At 40.8% G+C, this 22,777-nt stretch overlaps 2 protein-coding genes across 2 annotated transcripts in view; one reads left to right on the top strand and one right to left on the bottom strand.

The window, feature by feature from the left end:
• myo1g (myosin IG) overlaps positions 1–6,197 on the top strand; it is a 51,123-nt gene extending 44,926 nt beyond the window's left edge. Inside the window, exon 22 of the mRNA XM_053333938.1 lies at positions 5,412–6,197. Coding sequence (XP_053189913.1) covers positions 5,412–5,574 — 163 coding nt within the window. The 3' untranslated portion in view covers positions 5,575–6,197. The remainder of the gene's footprint in view (positions 1–5,411) is intronic.
• Positions 6,198–21,320: 15,123 nt separating this feature from the next.
• Positions 21,321–22,313, bottom strand: si:dkeyp-92c9.2 (uncharacterized protein LOC571482 homolog). Its single transcript, XM_053334554.1, has one exon. The coding sequence runs from the start codon at positions 22,311–22,313 to the stop codon at positions 21,321–21,323; it is 993 nt and encodes a 330-aa protein (XP_053190529.1).
• Between the last annotated feature and the right edge of the window lie 464 nt (positions 22,314–22,777).

Here is a 22,777-nt window from a genome sequence, read left to right as displayed (position 1 = left end):
AACCTGCAGACTCCTCTTTTTTGGCATTTGATTTGACTGGATCATATGAGGGTTAAAGGGGGTGTCATACCAAAAATGTTTGAGTTAGCAACCCTGAAAAATGGCAACTTTGGGGTAGAGAGAGACAGAGAGAGAGAGAGAGAGAGAGAGAGAGAGAGAGAGAGATGTGGGTATATATTATGGGTAAGCTGTGCCTATGATATGGTTAAGCTTGTCTTTCTTTACTATACAAGTCTCTTACAGTGTTTGTGGAAAGTTCCAGCATGAAGTTGTATCTAATGAACTGTCTCTGCAAATTTACAATCAGAACTTCAAACTTTCACCTTAAACTTCAGAACTAAATAAGACCTGATTCTTCACTTTTAACTTAAAATATAGGATGAAGAGAAAACACTTTCACAGCTGAAGTCTACATGACTTCAGTTGTTTTTCATGTGAGGAAATAATTATTACTGTAAATAATTTTGTCAGGTCAATAAAAATACCAGAGATTAAATTAAAAAGCCATCCTAGAGTTATTAAAAAAATGTTGTGTAAGATTTTTGGTAGTTCTTAAAACTTAGATGTTAAATTTAAGATGCAATTTTCTCTGCTGCAGTGCAGGGTGATAAATGAAGCTCAGCAGCTTTCATTTTTATTCCCCTCCACAACATTTTAATTTGCGCCCCTGAATAGTAACACAGTAAAATGTATATTGCAATAAGACAAACACTGCATTTCTCTGTCTGTTTCTCTGCACAAAACATTGATGAAACTCTATAATAAATGTAATTTCACTGTCAAACATTAAAAAACAACCACAAATCCAAGTTGGCTTTCAGTTATATTTGAATATGAGTCATAATGAGTTGCTTTATAAATAAGGATGCACTTGCTCATTGTGTCACAACTTTGCACACAGGCATCTTTTTTGGTTTGTTAATGCTAACAGAAACCTGGCGTTGTTTCAGTTGATAATGTCCTGCAGTAGTCAGAGGAATATGTGGCCATTTTCTGTTTTATCGCAGGAAAACTAAGAGCAAAGTCCCCCAGGAGGAACAATGAAGAAAATATGAAAAAATATGCGAAAAAGCTGTTGTCATTTGGAACATCTTTAATCTGTGATGGCACATTATTCCCTTGGAGCGACTCTGCACATGTCTGGTGTTGATCTGATTTCCCCACAATGAGACTAACAGCATCAGTAACACGGTGCAGCATCAGTCTCACCGGCTACGCCTCACTACACATGCAGCTCAGCTGCAAATAAAATGGCCCGTCATTTTCGATAATGGAGACACCAGAGGCATGCGCTCACATCGGATTAGCGGCTTCCAGCATCATAGAGGGGGTGACAAGGAGGAAGACGGAGGAGGACTGTTTGGAGGGTGAAGAGGGAAGATGAGATGAAGAGGGGAGCACTGGTGGAGGGAAGGAAGCAGGGGGTCCAAGGGCTCCTTCAGGTGGTGCTGCTGCGCCCCAGTTCTGTCTGCAGCGCCGTCTCCACGGCGATAAATTATTTGACTGCAGCATCAGGACTGGTTGGCAGACAGCAGACTGTGAGCCATGTTTGTATACTGAATCCCGCTACGCTCTCAGAAACATACAGACACACAGACGCCACACTCAGAGGAGAAAACAGGAGGTCAGAAACAAGCAGGTTGTGTGAAGCAGGGTTTACGTGGAGACCATTTCGAACTTAGACCTGAGAAGAGAACTTTAAATGTGCAATACGAAACTATGAAACAAACTGTTAAATGAAAAACGTCAGTGACAGTTTGAGCTTTGCAGGGAAGTTTTTTTTATAATTGCTAGTTAGTGAAATAAGTGAATCATAATGCAAAACAGTGCGGCAGAGTTTGAAATGGTAATAAGATTTATTGAGACTCATTGGTTATGATTAAGAGGTGCCCTGATGTTACACGCTACCACAGAATGAAGTCAGCTCATCTAGTGAGTGCTGAGAGCAACATCTGTAACCGTGTGGATAGCAAAGGTGACTGGTTTAGTCTGATAAAATGATTTTTCACTGTTTAACCTAATGTGTAAATGTAGAGTCAATGTCAGACTGATTTACCAAAAACTAAAAAGTCTGTCAGTGTCAAGACCTAGATTTTTTATTCGTCAACATCTCTTTTTTTAAAAGCGAAAACTTTTTACAAGGGTCACCGACAGACATCTGATAATGAAGATTTAAAATTTCCAAAATAAAAGTATCAAGATCCAGTGCTCATTACAGTTTGACCCAAGCAAGTTGTACTAAACCTTAAAAGTGGTGGAAGCACCTGTGAAGGAGAGCAGGTCAAGTAACACATTCCTCCTGCTTCCTTCTTCATAGTTAATTATCTCCTAAATGGAAAAACCAACAAGTTCTCAAACCCAATAAACTCTTAATTTACAAAACAGGATTCACACGAGTCACCTCTAACGTGAGAGTGGGGTTAAGTTTAGGCAACTATAACTACTTGTTTAAGTTTAGGAACACATATTGAGGTTTAACATATGATTAATATTGTTAGTTGTTGATGGGGTGCAAACCTCAGTGTTTGGTGTCAAAGTCAGACAATCCACCTCAACTTCCTCCCTAACAGGTTTCGTAGTGCTACAACAATTTCAGGTCGCTTCCAGCTTGCAGGCCTTCAGAGCCTCCACAGTCCACTATCCACTGTCCTCGGGCAGAGCCAGAGGCTTTTCTCACCGCGCTGTGCTAGCATCACACACAATTCAAACCTCTCTGGAGGTCAGTGGGTTTCTGTGTCGGGTTGGTCGCTGCCCCCGCAGGGCAGGACAGCTGGTTTTGGGGGTTCCAGAAGACAGGGTTTGATTTTGATGAGGGGCCAAGTGGGACTTTGGAAAATAGAGAGCAAGGCTGCACCTGTTGGAATAATTTATGATGAGCGGCAACAAAGCTTTGGAAACATGCAGTCACAGAGTTCAGTTTTTTAGCACTTAGAGAGTGTGACAGTGTGACATCATGATCTGTTTTGAATTTTAAGTGTGAAATGCCTCGACTTCCTGCACAAACTAGTCTCAGATTTACATATCATTTCACAAGAAAATCAACTTGAGCCTCATCTTGGATTTTGCAAACCTCCTAAATCCACCAGCAGTTCTTGCATCCAGTGTGGAGCTCTGTTACCTGACTGCTGGCAAAGTTCTGGTTCAGGCAGTTTTGGTGTGTATGCTCTTTGGTTTGGGTTTGTTTTAGGATTCAATAAATAACGTTCAATGAGAAGATGTCAGTTTAGTCTCTGGTCATTCACCCAACTGTTTTGTGTGTGTTTAACGAGCTGCTCGATAGCACAGCACTGCTTGTTAAACATGTTACAGTGCAGTAAATACATAAATCCAGTAAAATCTGGAAATAAAACTATTATGAGGGAGAGTTATAGGCTCCATTTCCCTCCTCCCTCCTGTCTTATAACTGGTTGTGATGAAAACTTCAAAACCAGGTAAATGGATTGTCAGATTTAGGGGAAATTCATCTATTTTTGTTTTAAGTTATATAATACAACTTTTATAAAATTGAATCTGTCTCTGTTATGATTTAAAGAGAGCTTAGTGACCTATTTGGCCCACTTTTACAGAAAGACTGGAAGCAGAGGGAAAATATTATCTTACCTGGGTCAAAAGTGACTTTTTAAAAAACTATTTAAATAACTCAAAATACAAACACAAAACCAATTCAATGAAATGTCTCAGCAGTGCAATGAATCTCTTTAACAGGTTACAGCACACACATGACCTGCACTACTAATATCATGTTCATTGATGGGTAGTATCATTGTACTCTGTATATTTAATCCTATAGAGATATTATGGATTATGGATTATGGTTTCAGTTTTTAGTTTGGTCAGTATTTATCAGATTTTAGTTTTGTCTGCTCAGATTTTAGTTGGTCCAGTGCATTCACCTGGGGGTCTGTATCTACTGTTGTAAAGTAGATTGCCAACATTATTTCATAATAGGTAAAAAATTATGTAATCATTCTTTTTTTTTTTAAAGTCTGCCTTTCGTCTGCCATGTTTGTGCGGAGGACAGTCAGTCTCCAGAGAACTGGAGATGAACAGTTTGAAGCCGAAGTATTTTAAACATTTGCCAAGTTGGCCTATATGCATGAGCCAGCCCTCTTTTTCAGTCGAATTATCAACATTCAAAGGCATCCTCAAATATCTGTTTGGCAAATATTGTTCTGCGTCTGCTTTTTAGAGCATCCACCTTGAGTTCATATAGAGTGCGTCCACAGACAGAAAAACAACAAGCTAATTTGAATACATACATGAGAGAAATATCCTCACAAGCAAGAAAATCACCCGTGCACTCAGAGTCCCCCAGGGCCTCAGAGGATGACGTCAGTGGATGCGGTATAAGGCTCTTTGTAAGGACGACTGCAGACGCTGAGCCATGTGCCGGGTCTGCTTGTGTTTGGTGGAGCTGTGGGGTCACTGCGGCCGGGCTGAGGCTGCAGGATCCCCTGCGGCCTCTGAGGGACCGAGAGGAAGCAGCGACTTCACAGTGGATCATCTTCAGCTGACTGTGCAGCAAAGCAAGCACACTTCCTCATCCCAGCTGTCAGCAGGGGGATTGGGTGTGTGACACGGCCATTACTCGAAATCATCAGATGGCGGTGTGAAGTGTTGGGGGATCAATAACAAACTCATCCTTGTGCTCTGTGTTTTTCTTACAACCTGGTCTGGAAATGCTTGCGAGGAACAAATATCTTCACGAGGAACGAGACAAATTTTCTTTACTATGAGGACAGGACTGTAGCGATGCTGCTTGTAGCCACTGCACCCAGCGAGTACTGCTCATTAAAAGAGAACTGCTCTGTCTCCATTTATACATATTAAATACATACATGGTACAACATGGAAATAAAAGGGCTTGTCCATGTAGATGTTAAATGTTGCATGTGTTTGCCTCATCAGTCCATTGGTTTTATGTGCCATGAAAATGTGACCGGCTTGTATTTTTAATCTTTTGTTTATTTTCTTTGTTTTTGACATGAAATTGTAAAATCTGAATGTGAATCTTTAATCAATCATCTCCGGCTCATGGCTCTGTTTCAGTGTGGCCAATGTGAAACTGTGTAACAGTCTGTAACACTGGTGACTGGCAGCTTTCTGGAAGATTTTACTAGATCTCTAAATATACTTCACACACTAATTAAGTGTGTTAGAGAGCAAAAATACTGTTTCATTTAATCAAAAAGTCAAGCAGGACAGTGTTTTTTGTGTTGTCCTCCATCAAATAATGTCCATGTGTTAGTGTCATCGACATACATTGGATAAATTCTCATGAGAATGGGGCTGTAGTGTTGGTTTATGATTGGGTGAAGTGAGTATTTAGCAGTAATATTTAAGAGATGTGGGACTGAAAGATGTATAGTCATATAAAAATGTGTGTGTGTGTTTGTCTGTTTGTCCTGCAGGATAAGAAAAGTCCAGTTTCCAGTGAAGGTTTGCCGTTCAAGCATGGAGGTACACATGAGGGGAAAATCCAAGAGCGTCACCGTGGAAACCAAACCCGGCCAGATCAACGCAGATTTCAAGAAGAGCAAAGATGGGTTCGTCCTGCTGGTCCCTGCTAACTAAGAGAGTCCATCCATCAAAACCTATTTGAGGTATTGACCTGACCTCAGGACCGGTGCAGTTCTATGTCCAGTGAACAGGAACTTTATTTATACAACAATGTGTCGAGACAACAGACAGGGCTTTGCCCTGAAAGACAAGTTTAGTTGCAGGCAATTCTTAATTGTTTTTCACAAATTAAAGCTTTAAAGTATTAACCTGCTTTATTAATCCAGAGCCTCGGGGATACAAGGTTCACCGGACAATGAAGAGTTTCTGGAGGTGAATTTTGGGAAATGAGGAGGCTGTTATGTATTTTTGCTTTTACTTTTACATTATGCTGTTACATGAGGTGTTAGAAGATATTTTTTAAGACAGGATGGAACAAAAATATGAATGAATGCACTTTTTAAAATGACAAATTGTACATCACAATGAATACCAGTCATTCCAGATATATTTTTGTACCTTTAGTAAAATGATGTTATGTAATTTGATCTATTGTTATGCATTGCTCTTGAACTGTTGCCAAACTACTATGAAACGCAGAGAATGGAATTATTTTATGGCAGAAATGATAAAAAAGGTGGAAAAAAACAAAACAGTGGAACATAATAAATTATTCAAGACTTAAACAAACTGTGTGTGTGTGTTAATTTCTCCCTAATGCTTTGCCACATGAATAGACAGCACGCTTCACGTGGCTGTAGACTCCAATAAAGTCTACATTATGCAGTGATTAAAACATTATTCTCCAATGTGTTTTGTGATTTTTAAAGAAGACAGAAGATGTTAAAATATGACAGCTCACACACAGCTCATGTATGCATAAACCCATACAGTGAAAATCTACATGATGTTAACTGATAGTTCTCCTCTACAAATACACATAATTTATGATAGTAGTTTATATTTATACAGGAAGTGACTCACTTAAAGATGCTCAAACCAAACTGTGTAGCCGAAGAGCCGTAATCAAGCTCCCTGTCTATAGAAGACTGGACTCAGTGACGCAGGGGCCATTTCCTGTCTTGTCCCTTTGGTGTCCTCTGGATCAGATCAGCTGGTTTGATAAACATGATGTTTCAGGATTTCTGAGAAAGTACTTCAAAACCTTTTAATGTCATTCAAGGCAGATCATGTGCAAAGATGTTCAGTGCAGTTTCAGTTTAACTAAATGTCAAAAACTAGGATTCATCTCTCTGTCAGATTTCTACCTCCAACACAATAAAATGCATGTGAATAATATTTTGGTTGTGGTGCACTTTCTCACAACTTTGAGAAATGATTTACAACATTTTTCAGTAACAATGTCCCCATTACTTAAAATAATCCATAGACTTCAAATAAGCAGTTGTCATCTGGACTGTTTCTCTGGTAAAAACGTGTTGAAGCTCTGCCACACCAGCATTTACAATGTTAAAATCTCATGGTGAAGTTGATTAATTTCAATCATTGCAACAAACATTCACTCACAGAAGTATCATCACAAAAAGATAAAGCAGAGAATACAGCTAAAAAGTTGAAAAAATGTCTTTAGAAGAAGAGCTGGTGCAGATTTTGGACACAGTATGTATGAACATTGCACTGCAATGCTGATAAATTCTCATGGGAGATACATGTGTTTGTATGTTAATGAGTAAATCCCAGGTTAACGCTGATTAATTAGCTGTCACAAAAGTTTCTAGTAGTGCCTGCTGCAATAAATGATCTATATGGAAAGTAAAACTCGGGAACATAAAAAGATATCCATTTATTGTGTGGTGTTTTTGCCTCTATGCGTGTTTGACTTGCACTGGACTCTGTAGACACGATGCTTTGTTCAACTATATGTGTGAATTTGTGGCAGAGCGACAAATAAACTAGAACTGAAGGAACCCGCTTCATTGTTTCAGAAAGACTAGAAGAAGGAAAAAATACATTTTCAGAGATTTCAGAAGCCTGTAGCACAGAAGCCAGAGTTGCCATTGCCACAAATTCTCCCTTAATACCCAAATTAAGTGTTTCAGTGCAAAAGTTCAGTGTTAAATATGGTTAGGGTTAGGCTTATACTTACCTTAACTAAGGATGATAAATATTATTTCATTATTTTAATTGGTGAAGCTTTAAATAAATTAAACTGCTGATTACCAGTTCAGCTTTAAGTTTATCAGTTTGAAGGAAACTCTTCATATCTCTGTTAACAGTTTAGTGTGAGAGCTTAAATCTGCCAGTTTTCAGCCCATCTCTCCTCACACTGACCTGATAGAGTGATTTAATGACAGCCTGCCCTCATTATGGCTTTCACTGCTCTCTGATGTACTTCCTGCTGTGATTCCCCCCCCCCAGCCCCCCTCTCGCCACCCCCACCTCCCCAATCTCACAGTCATCCAGCTCCATTATAATCTGTGAGAGTGTTTGTAGATGTTTGTGTATTTGTGTGTGATAACTGGTAGTTTGCACACTGTGGAATGTACTGTATTAGATCTCTATGATTTACACTGTACTCTGCAAAATCTGTGTTAGTTTAACTCAGAGACTGTGAAAATCTAAAATATGCTGTGTTTATGTACAGTACATTCACACCTGTAAGAGTCAATTTTACACTTCAGATGAGTCTTGCACCTCCTCAATCAACACTCTTCCACCTAAAATAACTGTGCAAAAACAACATGTGCACTTTTGGTATAATAGTACACTCTGTAAATATGCATCTGTGAAAACCTGGATATATGTACCCATTATGTGTTCATGCTGCTCTTACTTGGATTTTTATGTTTTCAGCATGGCCACAGAAGATACTTACTTGTGATTCATTAATGTATTCTAAATATGGACTTGAGGCAAAAATGTATGAGTTACAATTACAAGTTTGGATAAAAGTGTCTGCAAAATGAATATAATGTTACTTTGAGCTGTAGCTACCATAGCTCCAATTCATCCTTCATAGTTATGGTTAATTATTGCAACTGACTTAAAAATAGTTTTAAACAAGCTAAAACCAAAGTTTACATGAATGAACAGAGCTTCTCATTTCTCCTTTGAAGTAGCCATGGTACAGTATGAGCACATGCACTCGTAGTGTCGTTTGCGTCATCCAGATTGAAGCCTGAGACACGACTTATCATCCTCCTGCGATGCCATGCTGACATCCCTTCCCAGGCACTTTGACACCAATTCACACATTGATTGTTGCGGCTCTAACAACTCTCACATGATTGCGATGTAACCTATCGACTCACATGTGACCTTAACGACCTCCCAGGTGGCATCAATGTGTGAACAACCCTGGTTAGGTTAAAAAGCCTCGGACTCTCTGCCTGTCAGGACAGCACTTCTTGTATTAAACATGAAATGTCTTTAAGAATAAAACATCAAAACCACTTGCCTTTGATCTGGAGTGTGGTCAATGCTGAGCTGGCTAAATTTAAAATAGCATCGCAACGGTGGGTGTGTGTATACAGCTTTTTCACAATTAGCTATTTTTGTGTGTATGCACTTTGAGATACTCTGTGGTGTCCCAAAAAATAAATGAATGTGCTCAGTGGAAAATAACCCAGCAGTGCCCACCTACTTGTTTTCTTCTGCTGGAACACTGTGTTGTGATTTACTCCTTGGATATCTCTTTATACGTTGTTTCTCTAATTACATCTAGCAGAAGGGGCATTGGTGTACATAGCTGGTGATGCTTTTTGCTATGAACATTATTCCTTGCAATGACCAACGCATGTAATAGTAATTCACAATAGCATAGAAAATAAAGTAGTATTTGCATTACCTTTAATGTTATTCTTTAGTATTTTCTCACATACAGTGAAACAGAGCCCGTGCATCTAGTTTTAATGTAAAGGGGAACAGATCATGCTTTTTGTGAGTAATGTTATATTGTCAGGTGTCAAAGGTACAAACATTGAGGTAAACATACATAAAATGCCTCCTGAAAATTAAAAGCCAGGTTTTAAGGCTGCTCTGGAAACTCAGTTTGCAAAGTATCATCCACTTCAGATTGTTTGCAGATGCCCATAAACATCCGTCCGCTCTCTAGCCTTTGTTGTTTGCATTGCCTGCTGGCATATTTCAGATTGGATTTGACCTCAAACATGTACAGATGTGTTTTAAAAGTTTCTATTTTGGAAAAAAAACGCAAAATTTAAAAAAAGAAGTGAAATCTTACAACTTATGTTTAGTCCTCTGGAACTGAAGGAACCAATCAGAGCAGAGTGGGTTCATCTAGAGTGGGGTCCTTAAAGAGACAGGAGCTTAACAGCGTGTTTAAGACAGAGGCTGAACTGAGGAGATGCATTAGGAGTCAGTATAAGAAAAATACAGAGTTTTCTGAACTGTGAACCATGCAAAGGTATTCCAGTAGAGCCACAGAAGAGATATGATATATAATCTATATAGATATCATATAGATATGTCTCCTTTAAGTTTTAACATGCTACACCTCACGTTCTTCTGTATGTTGCTATATTAGTCAAAACTAATATAAGCACTATTACTAATCATATCAGCAGAGACAAGTCTCAACAGTGTCAACAATGTGTATATTATTACATTTTCGGGTGTGCAAGGTGATTGTGTGACTTTGTGTGTGTGTTTTTTTTTTAAATCTTTCTGAACAGTGTCCAGTCTTACCCACAATGCTCTTTGCCTCCAAGTCCTACAAACTACGTGACCTAAGTCAGCAGAAACACATTCATTTTCCAGCACTTTTGGTGTGCTTAGTTATTTTGAGATCTCATTAGTCAGAGTAGGGAGCAAGTAAACAAACAGCAGAAATAACTGTCCTCTACACATTTCATTCCTTTGCTCTAGTGCCCTAATTTGACACTCAATTCAGTTTAGTGGCAAAACAAAGTTAATTGTGAATCTAATTTAAAATCTGACGCAGTGAGATAGCTCACATCTTTCTTGAGCCAGCTTCTCAGAAATAAAAATTGAGTGCTCACTACAGCTCGTACTGACCTTGTGGTCAAGCAAATGAACAAGATTTGTTTATTGACACAAACGTCTCATCCTTGGCCTTGGACTGATATCTGTGGCTGTGAATGCTCTGGGTTTCTGGCCAAATGAAGTCCTCCAGATTCAGTGAGTTAATCTGTTGTCATTCCTCTGCAGAGACCATCAGCTGCTGGATGATAAAATGGACACCACAGCTCTTCTCCCAGTTACAGCTCGACCAATCAGATGAATCATTCCCTCACCCTGAGTGTTAATGCGTTATATTCAATAAGAAACAGATTGTTGTAGATTTGCTGAACAGTTTTTTTTGGTGTGTGTAATCCTTTAATCATTGATGTAAAAGCCATGATTTATAAATTAAGTGTGAAAGCCTTTGAAAATGCAAATTCAAGCGTATCTTCTCCATCACTGATTATTATGAGCATTTGGTGTGTGTGTGTGCATTTTATATACATACACACATTTCCTAAACAGATGAACACTTAATCATCTGATCAAACGAGGACATTTGGATTCACTAAACCAGGATTTTTTTCACAAACACAGATGCTTTATCTATCATGTTTTGTCAAACTGTGATAAGTTTAGTTTGATGGCAGCTTTTCAATCCGCACAAGTGCAACAATTATTTCTCCAATTGTTTCCTCATCACATTCTCAGCCACTGCTGCCAAGATTTTCTTCCACATAATTTTTCCAATCATTTTTTCCTGACAGCTCCAGTCACATCCTTCCTCACCCTCTGAATAAAAAGAGGACTTGTAGGACTTCGCAGAGTGACTGGCCAGGCACAACCATAACATTTCCATCAGTCACAGAGTCAGAATGTGGATGTAAATGGACGTGGTTATAAATCAAGTCTAACAGGTTTTCATCCAATGTTTATTTTGGATTATGATGAAGTTTCTTGGTTCCTTCCTGTCGTGCTGGACAAATAGGATTCTTCTAGTTCTAATCTAATTTATCAGGACTGGCAATTGTTGATGCAATCACTTAAAGCGGCGTGCAATTCCATTACAGAAAGACTGGCACCTGGTCCGTCTCTTTTTTAGAGATTAGCAGCCCAGCAGCGAGGATTTGGTAATGAGTTGGAGAGGATTTACCAGTGGGAATATAATATGTGTCCCAGAGCTGCTGTGTTTTTCTCTCCAAATCCTCTCAGGGCAGACCGGCCACTGGTTTGGTGAGCTCTGCAGGTTTTCCAGCATCTCTCCGTCATCAGCCCAGGGGGAGGTCACATGCTGGAGATTACAGTAACATGAGGGGGGAGATTGGTTTTTGCTTGGCTCGCTCTAAATCAACAGGCCATCAGCCTGAATGCTAACTAATCAGGAAATATTTGAGGAACTAGACTAACTCAGATTTTAATTTTTCATACTAAACCGCAGTAGGTAAAACCACTTTACAGCATGGAAGTAAAATGATGTTTAGGCTATTCTGTTTTAGTTAGCCACGATGAACAAAGTATTCTGTTTATTTACACGAGTAGCAGTAGCATACTATGCTAAAGAAAATACTTTTACATTTAAATCCTACAGTGAAAATGTTGCATAAAGGAATAGTTCGGCATTTTGGGAAATTTGTGCTTTTGAGAATCAGTATGTTTAACTATGAGGCTACAGCAAGCAACTAGTTAGCTTAGCTTAGCATTACGACTGGAAACAGAGAAACAGCATGACTCAAGTTTTGCAGCGAACTTCTCTAACACACTTGTAAGGGGAGGGGTTTTCAGTTGTTTGCAAGCTGCAACTGCACTGCTAAGTCCTGTAACACTGGTCCTTCAAAATAGTTTTTTTTATCCAGTACTAACACCACTGAGGTTTTGTGGGTGTGCATACAAATACTTTATTTTCAGTAAAGTGCACCTCAGAATACAGAACTTATGTAAATGAATATAATTACTTCCACCACTAGTTGGATATACTATGAGAGTTCAGTTTAAGCACTTAGGATCTTCTTCAGTCCCCTCCGATGGTGTCCTTCACCCATGACTTAGGGGTGCATGGCTAAGTGAACCATCTGTTCACTTAGCCAGGATGTGCCAGCAAGCTACTGCTCTCCAAGGTCCTAAAACTGTACCACGATCTGTAAAGAATCTCCCAGTGGAGACTGACCCCGATATCAAATTATATTATTCCCTTTAAAGCTCTGCTGCAGTGCAGGCACTTTTTTTCTCCTCCCATTACGCTTTAGTGAAATCCTTTATACCCAACTTTGATGGTTGGAGCTGTGCCTGACTCACAGATTAAGTAATTAAATTTACATTTCAAATATGCATTTATAGATCACAGTGCATCTAGGGTAGTGACTGTAATTTGAGAAGTGACTGCTCATGAAGCCCCACTCCCCTTCCTGTTGTTCCTGTCAAGCCTTCATACGCAGTTTATAATGATAACATGGCAGATTTACGGCTCAAAATTCATAGTCATTTTTGAAATGATGTGTCACTGATTTCACACAGAGGTCGTCAAAAGCAGGCTTCTAATTTATAGCAGAGATTCAAAGTTTCCAGCATTCTTTAAACCACATGAAGAACCACAAAAGTGTCTTCGTGCCATCGGTGTGTGAATGAGTATTAGATTAGATGCTGATGAGCAGGTTGGCACCTTGCATGGCAGTGTGAGCCATCAACATATGGATGTGTATGTGAATGGGTGAGTGTGGCTTGTAATGAAAAGGTGCTATATAAATGGAGCTAATTTTATCATACTGATTTGTTCAACTGTTTTTTTTGTTTTATGGTTTTCCTGTGCTCGTGTATTATTTGTATGTGTTGTGTATTTCAATATTTGGGCAATAAAGTTGGGGAAAACATTAAGCTGGTCAGCTGGACATGATGAGCTCAGCTCACATTAGAGCAGAAAACAAACTTTTTAAATTGTTCCTTCCATATTTGCTTTTGTATTTTTGGTGATGATAACACAAATCCAAATTGTCAAATTATTTTTCTTTCAAAGTAAAATATTGCTTTTTATACAGCTACATGCACATTCCCATAATGCTTACTGTTCTTAGTTACACTAAATCAAATCCTCCTTGGGAGCTCATTAAAGCCCATTATTGTGCCTGCTTGTGCCATAAAATATTTTGTCGCAAATTATTGAATGAGATTTATTTGAAAGAATATATGCACTCACAGAGCACTTTAGGGAACACCTGTGGAATTTAATGCAATCCAATACATATACTGCCATAAATCTGACTTTTACAAAACTTATACATTTTTTCTTTTTGTTGACATTGTCAGAAAGGTGATAATTCTACTTTTTTGTATTATTGAAGTCATAGTGAGTGGTGATGGTGCAATGGAATGCATTATATTTAAGTGTTCCTAATATTTTGCCCCCCTCATACAAAATATTAGGAAAGCTGTGTATTGGATTGATGATGAATATCCATATATTCATATACAGTGGCTGACATATACAAGTTGAACTAGAATAGTGTTACTACTTTCACAACACGCCTGAATACATAATGTCTCTGGATACCATCTATAGGAAGCATTGACAGGGGGTGTTGGAGCACGTTCGATCCCAGAGGGCTGATAAAAGCCAGCGAGCAGCAGCCGAGGCTTTCAGAAAGCCGCTGGGAACAAACACACAAACTATAAAAGTGTGACACTGGGAGGCAGAGCGCTGGGTGATTTGTGTCCTCAGAGGACATGAGAAAGCTGGAAAGGATTCATTCAGGCTGTGGCAGCCATCTGCAGCGACTTCACCTCATCTCATCTGTCCTTATTTTTATTTTTCATCTAAAGCATCCTGGCTTCACCTCCCTCACCAATCTGCCCTCTGAGGTGTCCCCAGCCTCGGCCACTGACCCCATCTCTGACCAGCGCCATATGGTTTTCCCCCACTGCCCTCTCACTCAGGCATTGTGAACAGATTACAAATGGCATTTAAATAATCATTTTCCAATACCATCAGACAGGGGGACCAGACAGAAGCATCACGCCTCGCTAAGTAAGCTGCTTTGACTGAAAAGTCATTTTTGAGTCTTAGTTTTATGGCAGACATCTGGTATGTTGTGAAAGCTAAATGTATTTTCTAAAAATGAAAAACCATTTCTATCCTAGGTTTTTTTTTGTGATGGGTTTTATACCTTTAAAGCTTACAAATGAAACTAAATAACAAAATATATTGTTAAGTAGTGAGCAATAGAGGTGCTGGTAGGCAGAATCTGTTACTTTTGAACCAAGTCAGGCTAGCTGTTTCCAGTCTTACAGTAATGCTAAGTAAGCTAATGGGGTGCTAGCTCAAGCGTCACTACGTTAAAGTAGTTTGTATCATTTGGCCTATAATGTCAGAAACAGTGAAAATTGTCCATCACAACATTCTGGAGTCAAAGGTGATGTTATCAAATGTCTTAGAAAGTCCAGAAAACCAAAGTTGTACATTTACAATCATGAACAAATGACCTTCTATAAGGTTTCAGTGACTGTTTTATGATGTCTATCTAAGATAAGTATTCACTGTCACTGAAGCACTTTATTATTACAGGTCGACCTACTGTTTTTTATCTCATGAATTTAAACCTATGCAATGCAAATTGTTGCAGTTCTTACCTTAATGCATCACTAAATCATTTGAAGATATATGTATTGTTGCGCTTGAAATGCATAAAGTGAAAATGTCACAGTGTTGTGAGGATTTTACCAAAGCAAGTAAGAAGAATTGTAAGGTTGCAGGTGCACAGTTGTCATACCAGCTGTGTTTATCTGTATACATGTGAACAGTGCAGATCAGTGATAACACACAGTGACACAGGAAGGTTGCCTGAGGCAGACGCTCTGTTGACCACTGCTACTAAATTTGCACTGAAAACCTGCTTCACTCTCTTTGCTTCTCATGTTAAACCCTCACAGAACAAAGCGCTCTGAACTCTGTGGCAACGCCTTCGTTCCTTCATGTTTCTGGGCTGCACGATTTTTCAGATCATAGCGGGAGGAGGCTGTTGCTGTGAGCTTGCAGAGGCGGCATCACAGTATTTCCACCTGTGGTTGGAGCAGAGGGTGGTGAATGACTGCGGAGACAAGCTCAGATGGAGCGCAGCCCCCCCCCCTGACAGGAAGCCAAAAGGCCATCTGCACTGCCAAGCTATTGTGTGGCGGTGCATTAAGCTATTTTATGTCCCACATGAATTTACTACCAGCTTTAAGTTATCTGGATTGCAGACGGAGAGTATATCATGTGTACTGTGTAGAGAACAAAGGCAGTTTTAGTATGTGTTAAGGGTGTGTGCTTCACAGATGCAAAAGTGTGAAAAGCTGCCCGGGGGTTTAATCAACACCATAAACACCAGTGTTGTATTTCAGCTCAAATACTTTATTAAATAATCAACATAGTAAACATCGTCATCATCATGAAAAAAGGAAAACAACAACAACATTGACAAAAAAAATGAAACCGTCACATTTGTTTTTCTTCAAGTTTTGCCCTTCAACAGTATTTGACTTTCAGAGCTACACACACTTGTACTGGCTTTACAAAAGTCATCCAAAGTGATGTGCTGCTTCGTTTTGGTGTGACAGTTACAATGATGGCTGAGGAAGGTAACCATGGAAACTCAGGGGAACCTGGGCGGAGGAGGAGGACACTAGACAGTTATATATTTATCTCTGTATTAACATCCATCCAGCATTGACACAACACAGGTGAGGCGTTGATGAATGCGAAAATTTAGAAAGCTTTCTGAGAAAAGCCTTTTAGCTTTTGAATCAAAGCCACAATCACTGAGGAAGCAGGCCGAGCTGGAGCTGCCTGAGACAAACAAACGCCACATGTACAATGGCCGCCTTTGTGTCACTATCTGGTGCATTGATGAGAAAAGCTATTGATAACTTGATAATTTTATATCGGGCCAGTGAGAATTAAAAGGCTTCTTGTTGCTGCAAATAACACTTTAGCTATAAAACAGCTCAGGATATAAAAACTGACCTCATCTAACTTAGCAAAGTGACTGAAGTCATGTGTGAGATGGTGGTAAGACAGCTGAGTCTATAAAAAATTATGTTAATTTATAATTCTGCCGTATCGATTCACGCTTCATGCTTTGCTATTTTAGGACAGAGGGTGAGAAAATGAGTGTTGACCATTTTTTGTCTCTAATTTCTAAACATGAACCATAATGATATTTAGACCTGCAATCATGAGAGACTTTAATACTGTTGACATCATGTTTCCTATAAAGGAACAGTCCAATAAAATCCAGTTTTAAGTTACCAAAGAAATAATATTTCATTTAAACCATCACATATAAAAAGCAAATCAAACAAAAGCAGAGGTAAAAAAAAAAAAGAAAAAGAAGAAGAAACATTTCTAAACTACCCGGCTCGCATGCATGCTACTACACAGCAAGACAATTTCTTTTTGTTCATTTTTTTTTCGTTCTTGACAGCTCCTTTTGTAACACACCAGCATATTTACATCAAATTCACCAGTCTACGGTGTGCCTTTGAAATTTCACACCAACCTACAGCAGCAGCAGCAGCAGCAGCAGCACACTGAAATAACTTAACACAACTCACAGAGCTGTGGTGACTTAAAGGATAAATGTGGCGATATTATATATTTTTCTCATTGTCAACGAATCCCATGAAAAGATTAAAACTTTAATTAATTAATATAAACACATTACTGAGCCAACCTGTTGTACTGGGTAACAAGTCCCTTCATTATGGTGAACATGGGCCCGGTACATACACCGTCTTGCTGCCAGAAATACTCACTAGAGCACCAAATGTGTATTCATCCGCAGCTGAAAGTAGTTCCCAATAACATTTCCTAATGTTTGAAAAATCTACAGTGTCCAGCTGGAAATCACTGAGCCTTTTTTGAAAATGAAACTTTACATTTATGACCAGTTTTTACAGAGTTACGTCTTCACTAGGAACTGGCAGCAGTATTTAGAGGCAAACTAACACACTAATGGTTTTGGTCTTTTCATGGGATTTAACAACAGTAAGAAAAACATCAAATAATACCAAATTTATTCTTAAAATCTTGTATCACATTGTTCACACAAACAAAAGTGTCCAAAACAGAGCCAGTCAAAGGCCCTTCTGAAATATTCTGTCAAGCAGAGTTGCCAAAGTCCCACATAAAGTCCCATCCACAGAAAAAGGTCCACTTTCACTAAATGTGACGTTTAATCTTGTTTAAATATCTCAACCCAATTAACTTATCCACAGAGATGTCACAGCCATCATGTGTCTGTTTGAGCCGTGCTCGGGCTTCATGCCGAGGGGTTCGATTGGTTGAGGAGAATTAGAGCTCCACTTGAGATGTGAGTTAATTGACTTTGAAGCCGCTCTGCTCTGTGAAACGATTGGAGGAGCAGTTGTGTGATCCAGCTCGGCGACTGATTGGACAGAGGTACTGAAAGAGGGGACAGTTGCCTTTTTGATCAGGACCAAATTGCGTCATATTTGACAAATTGCATAATACTCAATTAGACTTAAATGAACTTGGTTCCTCTGCGTCTGAGCCATTGATGAGCATGAAGAATGAGCCAAATGTTAGCAAGAGTTGTTTTTCTCAACGTGCTTCTAGAGAAAACAGGCCACATCAGGCCACACGTAAATATCAGCATCATCACTTGAATATACTGTACTGTATCTGCTGATTTAATTAACATCCAGGTCTACAGGAGATGAGTGGTGGAAGCAGATGTTGGCCTTAACTTTGACCCACATTCACTCCAAGATACACACACACACACACACACACACACACACACACACACACACACACACACGAACACAACGAACCCGATGCCAACAAACAGTCCCATTCTGCCCTTCCTCGTCCTGACAATGGCTGGCGGGTGTGGGGTGTCAAATCTAATGAAACAGGCAGGGAACAACAGCTGAGTGTTTGTGGAAATGGGGTTGGAGGGGGAAGAAGGAGGGGTCAAGTCAAGACACAAGTGTCCTTGTCAAAGCCGAGGCCAAACCAGAAAGAGAGGAGCAGTGTCCGCAACAACGAGCACCAAAATGGCTGCCAGTTAAAGCTCCAGAAAAAGAGACAGCGGTGCCTCAGCTCTTTACTCTCTGAGCGTGAATCACTGCTGCCGCTCCTCTCTGGTTGACTGGTGTGAGCTCATGCGAGATCCCTTAGGCGGGCAGGATGGCAGGCTTGACTCCAATAAGCCTGGGTGAGCTGGAATAGGCAGCAGAGCTGAGCTGTGGGTCTCTGAGGCCTCCAGTTTGTTAGAGCAGGATTTTTGAAGGCTGAGCCGAGGGCCAAAACTGTAAGGGAAGTGTGACACCAAATCTCATCGGATTCTGAACCGTTTACTTATTTCCCCATGTTTTCATCCCTCGCTCCCTCTCTCTATTTGATTGGGTGGGAGGATTAGGACTGGATTACCCACGGAGAGTATGTGCACCAGAATGTGTGTTTGTTTTCTATGTGTATGCACATGTGTGTAAAGGTCAGGATGTTTATCATATGACTTTGTGGGTGAGTATATAGTGCTGCAGCAAAGTGTGCAAGAGCACATGGAGGAGGGAGGTGGCACACAGAAACCTCACAGAAACCTCCAGATGCCAGACCACAATAAGATTAAGGATTTGCCACATGCTGTTGTGGGTACTGCATCATGGTGGAATGTCTTTAAGTCTGAAGCAGCTTCCTGAACCAACAGCATGCTATACCAGTCTCTCCCAACCTAACACAAGAGGTTACAAGATATATTTGATATGACTAGCAGAGGGGGAAAGCAGAAAAAACTTATTTCTGCTATGCAAAATGATGCCTATTTGTTCATATTTGTCTTGTAAATGACTGTATAATTTTACTAAATTCAGATACAACAAGGAAGCAACCACTCTTTGGTGAAACTGGTCTCAACTAGTAGACATATGAAACCAAAAGTGAGGTGTTGCAGGTACAAGTTTCATTTTAAAGGGAGAAAACGTTGGAAACCACCATGTCATGTAGGACTCATTTTTGTCATAAAAAAACTTAATCAGTTTTGATTCAAAACAGAAAAATACTCCAATACAAAAACATATAAATATATAATTGCAGTATAGCCTTTGTAGTTTAACTAGTGCCTGTTTACATACTGAAAGCCACTCTTATACATAAACAGCAGCTAATTTGTGCTTTCCCTCAATGTTACAAAATTACCCACTTCTCTGTAAACTGCTGTGATCCGTGACCTCTTAAAGCAGGAAGCTAAAAAAAACTTTTGGATGTCTGGGGACAAAAAAATCCTGCTAGAAATATGTTCAAGCTGATCCGCTTTAAAAAAAATCCATATATTTTGCAGTGAAAATCTGTAACCCACCTCTGACATGCATGATGAACACACATGGGGATATACAGATTAAAGCCACTGAAGCACAAATGCCGAGGTTCGTTCAAGGGAATAATTTAACAGGAGACAGGAGAACTCCCCTGTCCCTGGTCCGTCTCCATGGCAGATGAGGACGCGCAGGTGACTTATGAGAAAGTGGGACAAATTCAAAGGCAACGACAACAGACATTCTTGCCTGGATATCTTTTAGAGAGCTCATTGCTTCTATGTTGAACCCTGAGCTCCACACGTGTCCACACAGTGGTTTTATTCATGCACGAGGAGAATAAAGCACACACGACAGGGAATTTAAATGTGTGTGTGGATGCATATGTGTGTGTGTGTTTACAGTCCAGCCTGGTCCAGCCTGGTCTGGATTAGCCGCCGATCTCTGCAGGGTTGCAGAGTGGACAAGAAGGGGCAGAGGTTGGGAAAAGGGGTGGGGCTGCAGTAATCTGCTAATCTCATTAATACCAAGGCTGCGGGTGCCCTGTCAACAAGACGTAAGGAACAAAGGACGGGGTAAACAGCTGATGACCCTGACTGCTGTCCACAGCACAATGCGCACACACACACACACACACACATGGCCATACATATACTACACATTCACATGCACTCACAATAAATCAGGGTGTGTTCAGCTTCCACCAGAAAACTCTCCTTAGATGAGATGAGATAAAAACACAGAGGAGTCGAGGCAGGTTTGAGTGAGTAATGATAAAAACCGGCAACTGTCCCCTCAGGCCAGATGACCCTCAGAAGGCTCCACGAAACACTGCTTGTTCGTTTTGCTTTACTGATTACACAGCGCACAGCAGGACCAGCAGGACCTGACATGGACTTCTCAGCTGCTCCCATCAGTCTGAGTCACTTTTCACTGCTGGAACTTGAGGCTTAGCCAGCTGATGGATGTCTCCTTATGTTGCCCAGGAAAATATAATTTAGGTGGATTATATGTTTGTGCCACATTTTCCTCTTCAGTCATAAAATGTCATTTCAATCCACTCAGATGTTTAGAACGTTACCAGTGAAATATCCTACATGGTGCTTTGTGAGTGCTGATGGCATCTTCCGTAACCCGTGCACACTGATTGATCACATTCAGATAAGTGAGTGAGGATGCTGGGATGCCCGGCTGTGCAAATCCAGAGGGGCAGCTGGGACGACTGGGACACATGGGGTGAGAGGTCAGATGGGACAGGTGGAACAAATGGTTTCTCAATTCAAGTAAACTCAGGCAGATATTTCAAGAAAAAACAAAAACAAATGTACCTCTCTTAGCCAATTAGCAGACAACCTTTTGGGGTTTTAATTCCTGCTATCTATGGATGGAGGGGACAATGGCAACAAACACAGATGGAATGATTAAATAACTCAAAATAGGCCGCCATTGCCTCTGCAGGGAAGCAGAAGCAGACAAGGTGGAGGGGAATCAGTATGAGACAAAATGTGTGTGTCTGTGTGCATGAGCATACAAAAAGGCATGCGGTCAGCAAGAAGCTGGGTTCAAACCTCCTCTCACCGATCCAGCACTCGACTATAGTCCTGAGGACCACAGCCACCTTCGCTCTTGAGTTCAGCAAATACTTGTGTGAAAAAGTGCGGGTCTGCGTTGATACGCAGCATCTTAGCGCTGGTGGCATCGATGATGGCGAGGCAGCGGTCCCAGAAGGCCTCTTTACCCGCCTCAACCAGGAAGGGTTTGAGTGGGTAGGAGATCTCGTTGCCCATGTATGAGTAGGACAAGTAGAGACAGGTGAGCAGGATGGCCTGTAGCTCGTGCTCCGATGCCACCAGGTCGCCGTCAACAACGTCTCGGCACAGCATGTAGACAAAGACCACATTGGCCGGTGTAACAAAGGCCTGATCCTGCCAGCCCTGAAGCAGCAGCGAGCGGTCCACAGCTCGCAGCCAGAGCACCGGATCAGCCGGAGACAGATGCTTCAGGCGGTAGCAGCGACAACACAGGAACTCCCCCAAGCAGCGGAGGAGCTCGCTGGTGGAGGCCTGGACAATGACACGCTTGGGGGACGAGGTCACCGTCCCCTGGGGAACCTTTTTCACAGAGGAAAGCTGCTGGGATTTGCTGTAGCTGAATCCGTGCCCCTGACCCATCCCAAGGCCATAGCCGAGCCCCAGACCCAGTCCTGCTGGGCCCTCATAGCTGGACAAGTTGGCACACGACAGGGACTTCTTCACATTCTCGCGGTTGAGGTGCAGCACGGGGTCCTTTTGGTAGATGTTGATGTTGTTGTTGTTGTTGAGTGGGTCATTTAGGGCTGCCAGACCACCAGAGCCTTTCTTTGAGTTGCCCTTCTTCTTGGTGGAGGCCACGAGTCGCTTCCATGTGAGTGCTGGGAGGAAGATGGACTGGCCCCTCTTCAGCCCGCGGTCTTTCTGGCTGTTGAGAGAGCGGCTGCTGAGGCTCGGGTAGTGGCTGAGCGAACCCGGCCGGTTGTCATAGTAGCTTGATTTGCGAGAGCTGGGTGACAGTGATAGTACAGTGCCCATCGTGAGTCAGTGCTCCAGAGATTATAAAGCCTTAGTGGTGTTGTAGTGAGTGGAGGTGTTTGAGGCTGAGCTCCCTTTGCTCTTTTACTTCTTAATATCCAAAAGGATGTGATCTCTCAGCAGGGAAACGGCATGAAGAGATGAGCAGTGCAGACATGTCAAGGTGAGCTGGACACAATTTAAATGTCTGTGGCAGCAGAGACATTACCTGCAACATTAGAGCACAAACGAAGACAGAAGTGAAACTAATGGACAGTAAAAATGAATAAATGCCTAATTGCACATAACCACATTCCACTTCAAATCAGTCCAGATCATAAACTGTTAAATGCACCTTGTAGTTCACATTAACCTCTTCAACCGTACTGCCTCAACAGTCATTAGAAACTATATGGACACACATTGTTCAAATCCACAGACATGTATCTTTAAGTGTAGAGAAGATCTCAACTTATCCAAAGATA

This window comes from Scomber japonicus, chromosome 15, assembly GCF_027409825.1.
Source record: "Scomber japonicus isolate fScoJap1 chromosome 15, fScoJap1.pri, whole genome shotgun sequence".
Classification (NCBI taxonomy): Eukaryota; Metazoa; Chordata; class Actinopteri; order Scombriformes; family Scombridae; genus Scomber; species Scomber japonicus.
The sequence above is the reverse complement of the archived record's forward strand: the minus strand, read 5'-3'. Positions and strand labels throughout refer to the sequence as shown.

What these genes read in the sequence shown, in the direction of transcription:
- si:dkeyp-92c9.2 (XM_053334554.1), bottom strand. Translation starts at nt 22,313, where the DNA reads ATGGGCACTGTACTATCACTGTCACCCAGCTCTCGCAAATCAAGCTAC.